Raw genomic sequence first — 6,559 nt, forward strand, 5'->3', positions numbered from 1 at the left:
CGGAGGGTGTGATCCACTAACCTTGTGACTAGTACAAAGTGTCCCGTTGGTTTGTCTGTTTCATTTCATCAAAAGTCAGGTGTTTGATGCTCCTTTTCTCCCCGGGGGTGGGGGGGCGTCCCTCCACTTTCCTCCCACATTTCACTCTGGACCGGTGTCTCCAGCTCTGGCTGGGGTTATTTTCTAAAATGCCCCAAAGTGTGACTGTGACCACAGCAGCTCATCTGCCACAGTGGGGCAAGAGCAGCCGTGGAGGTGGAGTACTGTGTACTCTACTGTGTACTCTACTGTGTACTCAGTAGAGTACACAGTAGAATCAGTGTAAAAAACCACACTCACCTGATGAAGGGAAAAGCCCTGAAGTCAGAGACGCCTGACGACATCAGCACTTGGTGTCGACACAAAAACACCCTTTGACGTCTTTTTTTAAATTTTATTTATTTATTTTTCCACACAGACCACATGACTAGGTGACACATGACCAGGTGTGATCATAAGGTGTTCTAAACCTGCTGCCAGGGAGAATTTAACAAAAAATTAAAAACATTAGAAATTAAAAAAATAATATGCAGAAACAATGTTCGTGTTTTGAGGAGAACTTTTATTTTTTATTTTTTAAATAGTTGCAAAATATAAATCTATCCATTGTGGTAAGATGCATTAGTAATGTACTAAAATAAAGGAGTGGATACTCGTCCAGTTATTCAGCCTGTCTGCTGGGGTGATGTTTGACCTTCTTGTTCTTTTTGTGTCTCCTCAGTCTGACGTAAACAAACAAACAAACAAACAAACAAACAGAAGAGCAGAAGGTAAGTGGAGGTCACATGTATTCATGTCTTTGAACATCAACAACCAGAGTGAAGTATTTCATGAAGATTTGATCGCAGGTCAAATCTATGTAATATTTGATTTATTTTTTTATTTATGTCACAGTTCCAGAAATTCATTCCTCTGTTGATTGGTGTTGCTGAGTCTCTCTGACCAATCCGCTCAGGCTCCACTGGAGGGCGCTCACCTGACGTGGCTCCACTCACTCCACTGTGAGTTACACAGAGCGTCGGTGGCTCGGACACAGACGGTCTTGGCCTTGTTCCAGACTTTAAGGTGACAGGTCTCTGTGGTCTGGACCCTCCTGGTCTGAAAACATGAACATGTGTTTAAACAGGTTGAACTTCATCAGTTCTTTGTAACAGTCCCGTCACAGCGGACCGGTTCCTCTCACTTTTGCAGGTCTGAAGTCGGCACACGGGTCGTCACACCCGCTGCAGCCTCGCCGCAGCTGGGCCACCTGGAAACGTAGGGGGAAGTAGGAGGAGGGGCTGCTCCAGGAGGGGGGGTAACTCCACTGGATCATGGTGCTGTTGACCTGACTGACGCTCACCTTGTCAGGTTTCACTGTTGACACCAACAACACGTCAGAGGTTGTGATGGGGGGGGGGAGTAACATGTCTTAGAAAAAAACCCCAGGTTCCACGTACCGATGTCAAACAGGTGGAACCGTTTGGAGTAGTTCTCCAGCAGGAAGTGCTGCGTCACCACGTACACACTGACAGAGATTCTCTGGGTCTCCTCGGAGTAGGGACAGTGACCCTGGTCCACACAGGAGATCCTGTCCCCACTCTGTTCCACCGTGCAGACGAATGTGGTTGAACCTGAGGGGCAGGTCCAGCGCTGGACACCCTTGTCCACAGAACACTGACCGTCGTTAGAAACGCTGCAGAAGAAAAGAAGAAAATTATTATTTTATTTTAGAACCTTGACGTGAAACTTTCCTCTGTACGAACCATGAACTGGAGCGCCCTCCCATGGCCAGGAAAAGACTCTATACTGTGTAGGGCTGTGTATTTGGCGATAGGATACGTATCACGATACAGAGACAACGATACCATATATTGTGATATACTGATATGACGGCACGACGCTAACAACTTCACTGCAGTTCAATTCAAAAACCATCAAGTTGTCTTTTCTTGTTTGTTTGGACTTTTTTTTCATCTTGTGATGTCACTGAGCAGCTGTGTCCTAAATCTGACTGATGTGACTGTACCAAAGGCAGTGAAGTACAGACAGTACAGACAGTACAGACAGTACAGACAGTACAGACAGTACAGACAGGTGTGAACTCACCGCCAGGCTTTGATGAAAGCTACTCTGCTGACGCGATTCGGATGCCAGGACCAGGAGCAGTGGAAGTGTCCGTTGTAGTTCTGGGCTGAACATTTAATATAGTCCTCTGATGACACACACACACACACACACACACACACACACACGACAAACATGTGAAGCTTCATGATCTACTAACAAGAATCGTTCTAACGTTTTCTTTTCCTTTCAGTTGGATTCTTACCTTGGTCGTTTCTCACCAGGATCCTTCCCATGATTCCTTTCTCCTGGATCAGGACCAGGGTGTAGTTGAGGAGCGACCCCTCCCTGCTGTGGCAGCTGTAGTTGCCCCCTCCTAAACTTTTCTTCAGCTGCACCAGGTACACGTTCCCCCTCTGCTCCTCCTCTTCCCCGTCCTTCCTCCAAATAATCTCCTGACTCTGGTGGTCTCCTCCAGGCGCCTCCTGCAGGCAGCTCAGCGGATGTGTCCCTGAGGAGCTGTTCACCTCCAGAACCAGGACTAGGACAAACGTACCACACATGTAAGAGGTGCTACAGCAGCCGCAGTGGAACCTCGAGTCAACGCTCGTACAAGTCAAACGTACTGTTTGGAAGCAGAGTCCAGGAGTGAGTGGGATTCTGGGAGCAGAGTCGCAGAAACGTAGTCAACAGGATACTGAGTGTGAGTGTCGTCATCTGAGAGAGAGAGACAGAGAGAGAGAGACAGACAGAGAGAGACAGAGAGAGGCACACAGAGAGAGACAGAGAGAGAGAGGGGGAGACAGAGAGAGAGAGGGAGAGAGAGAGAGAGAGAGGGAGAGACAGAGAGAGAGAGGGGGAGACAGAGAGAGAGAGAGAGACAGAGAGAAAGAGAGAGAGAGAGAGACAGAGAAAGAAAGAGAGAGACAGACAGAGAGAGACAGAGGGAGACAGAGGGAGACAGAGAGAGGGAGAGATCATTTTCTGTTAAACAACAATGTTGTACAGTAACTTTAAGAGCATAAAAATCTCACAAAAGATCTTATCACATTTTAAAAATATCTTTAAAAAAACAAGTCAATCATATATGTTTATATAGAAACATATATATGCACACACATATACACATTTATGTATGTATATATGTATATATACATACATATATACAAATATACAAACATAAATATACATATACATATATATATATATATATATATATACAATAATAAATACTTGATTTTTTTGGACTTTACTTGAAGCTGTGCTAACAATACCAGACCAGACTGACTGTATTTTAAACCTCTACGTTTCTACCTGGGGAAAATGTAAAAGAGATCAACTTCATCTTTGGGGATTTTTTTCCAGGTTATGTAAATACTTGGTAATGACTATGACATGTACGTTGGTACTTCAGAGGGCTGGGCTCAGGAAAGTATTGTACGCTTCTAAATGTCATCATGCCATCATTAGGCGAAGGCCACTTCTGGGTAATTAAAAATCAGAGTCTGATGAATGATAGAAAAAAAATTGAAACAGGAAAAGAACGTGATAATATAGAAACAAAAATAACCATTTTAATATATATAGCAGCATAACAACAACAACAACAACAGTAGTAGTAGTAAATGAAGCTCACCTTGTCGTCCGTGTCCACGGCAGGTGTTGTCAGCTCTGCCTCTGCTCAGTGACTTATATACAGGAGCCATGTTGACAGAAAAGTCCGGAGGAACTTGACTCCCGCGGTATCAACAGTGATTTGCACAGCAGCACATCCTCTGGTCGAAGATTCTCATTTCACTTTCAGATCGTCTCTCACCACAGTTTGTGCCAGCAGGAAACGACCAGTTGACATATGACGTCACGGTTGCTATGACTGACTCGTATCGACCGAAAAAAAAGGAGGAGAAAAGGGGAGAAGGGGAGGGGGGGAGCGTGACAATAACTTTCTTATAGTCTGTTAATAATGCCCACATATTTAAATTAATATATATGTGTATTTACATTATATATTTTTTGACAATTTTATAGACTACATCGTTAAATGTGTTCATTAAAAATGAACCCGCAGAAAAAAAGAGTAAAGGAGTAAATGAGACAGACAGTACCATATTACACCTAAAGGGGGCAGACATGAGCCCGACAGGTGATTGTCGCTGCAGTGATTCGTCGATAAATGAAGGATTTAGTTACCGCGGGTCAAAGTATGTATATTTGGGCTGACGTCAGTGGACAGTTTGTCTGATTTACTCGTTAAATAAGAAACGAAAACCGTTGTAAAAAAATTATGAAGACGTTTTTATTGTGTCAATTCAGAAGGTTGACAACAAAAGAAAAATATTTACGGGGAACTATACGAGAGAATGACGAAGAAAAAAGAAGTGTGTACAAATAAAGGTAGGACCGCTAACGGTAAAAAAGATAATTAATAGAAATAACATTTTTCTTTATTGTTATTATTAGTTTAAAAGACGAAACTCAAAATACTACCAATATTTAAATGTTTAATTAAAATACATATATTCTGCATCACTCGGTAATTTGAGAATAATCGTTCCGTGTTAAATCGTAAAAGCAGAATTAGAACTAACACAGGCCGAAGAGTTTCTGTCGAAGCTAAATATCAACCTCACATGTTAGCATGTACGCGAATGCGTTAAGAATGGGAAAAAAAGAGTTAATGTTCCCGTTGATAATGTAACAGTAAATATGCTCTTTTTTAAATTATTTGCGAACCTGGACATCAGTGGTTTTGGCTCCGTCGAAGACAATTTAAACTTTTCTTTGACAGCGGTAAATTCCCATTGTTATGTGGAAATTTCCAGGTGTTTGTTGTGTTTGTTGTGCTGACAGAAAATAATGACATTTGTTTTAAGAGAAGGTAGAAAAAACAAAGTATTATGTCGTTTTTATTTTTTTTAATTATTCCCGTAAATGAACTGCATAGTGTGACAGTGGTTAGCGTGGTCTGCCTCCTGCTGAGAAGGTCACATGTCTCTGGCCGTTCGGTGTAGTGTTTCCTGCTTTTAACATTTGTAGAAGTTGTTTTTTTTTTTCCTCAGGGGAAGTGGAGACTCTGAATGTTTGTTAGTTTTTATATCAGAGGTGTGGAGACTGGCAGTCTGTCTGTTCCTCCACCCTGAGCTGAACAACAACAACATGGATGAAAGTCAGTTCATGACAGAGAGCTGTCACGCTCAGATCAGCCACCTTCTACTTCCTCACTGACAGCCTGTCTTTGTCTCCCCAGGTTTGGTACTGTTGTCTTGGACTGGTTGTATCCTGGTCTGTCCATTTAGGTTCTGACCTGACTTTATGAGGCCTTCTTTGAACTGACTCTCTCCCTGGATGAGTCAGTGTGTTTGACCCTGTGTTTTTGATTGGACAGTCTGTGTTCAGCTGTTACTGTTTATGTGCAGGGCAGAACTGTAAGTGACGTGTCACGTGTGGAACAGCCAGAAAACCATTGTATTCACCTAAGTTTGTAGAAGAAGTGACGTCCACCGTCAGAACTCATAACCTTTAATTTACAGGAAAGAAGGTGAAGAACAGTAGGATGACTGACGGTCTGTTTAGTAGGTGGAGTTAACCTTTAACATTTTCAGGTTTTCTGTGATCTTGTGACATGTTTTGGGTGCAGCTGGATTTTTCTAATGTGAATTATGTGCGACGGCTCGTAACAAAGAATAATTGACACATAATATTAATGAGATGAAAATAAAAACTGGCTAAAACACAGAGGGCTGTGTGTTTGTTTTACAGTTAGGTTTCACATTATTTTCCCATTACGTCATTTATTTAAAAAGTAGTCCATTGTACAACACCTACATCTGACCACCAGGTGTCAACAGAGGATTACAGTAGTAAAGCTGTACAACTCTGATATGTAAGGGCTGTCAGTTGTGAGACAACACTCAGCCGGTCCAGTGACAGTCAGGTGGTCTGTATCAGCACTGCCATGACGTCACTGATACTGGAGAACACATGCAGTTGAGCCAGGACTGAGTCTTGGTGTTCAGTCTTTGGTTCGACTGTTTCGAGGTCGGTGATCTGAGATTGACGCTCCCTCTCCTCAAACTTGGTGGATGAAAAGCTGTGATGGATTTAGTCGTGTCACCCAGATGTGTTCTGTTGATCAACGAGGGTTTAGGCTGAAATAATACAGAAATCGTTGTTTATTCTCTTACATTTGGACCTGAATGTCGTCAGTAATTGGTGAAGACTAGTTCAGACTCCTGGTGACGTGTCGTGTGTCAATATTAAGGTCGTTCTGCTCTGATGTTGCGTATCAGAAATAAGAGGCCATGGTTAGAGTCACAGATGAAGAAGTTCTAAGAGTTTAAATGAGTGAAGTGAACAGGAACTGTGGAATAGTCTGCTCTCCCTCTCCTGATTTCTTTCTAGAACTTTAGACCAAAGAAGCCTTGGTCCTACAGTCAGCCAAGTTCATTCATTTCTTATCTCTAACAACAGGCCC

The 6,559-nt window shown here is 42.6% G+C and overlaps 1 protein-coding gene across 1 annotated transcript; it reads right to left on the minus strand.

Annotated features, from left to right (window-relative positions):
• Positions 1-556: 556 nt before the first annotated feature.
• il12ba (interleukin 12Ba) lies at positions 557-6,553 on the minus strand. The gene is made up of 8 exons (XM_008327674.3): positions 3,722-6,553; positions 2,712-2,802; positions 2,351-2,626; positions 2,128-2,233; positions 1,479-1,714; positions 1,223-1,395; positions 1,016-1,137; positions 557-761 (listed from the first exon to the last, which is right to left on the minus strand). Exons 2-8 carry the CDS (start codon positions 2,800-2,802, stop codon positions 701-703), a joined length of 1,065 nt encoding a protein of 354 aa, XP_008325896.1. The 5' UTR covers positions 3,722-6,553; the 3' UTR covers positions 557-700.
• Positions 6,554-6,559: the final 6 nt, after the last annotated feature.

The sequence above is a fragment of the Cynoglossus semilaevis genome, chromosome 15 (genome assembly GCF_000523025.1).
Source record: "Cynoglossus semilaevis isolate Cse_v1.0 chromosome 15, Cse_v1.0, whole genome shotgun sequence".
In the NCBI taxonomy this organism is placed as follows: Eukaryota; Metazoa; Chordata; class Actinopteri; order Pleuronectiformes; family Cynoglossidae; genus Cynoglossus; species Cynoglossus semilaevis.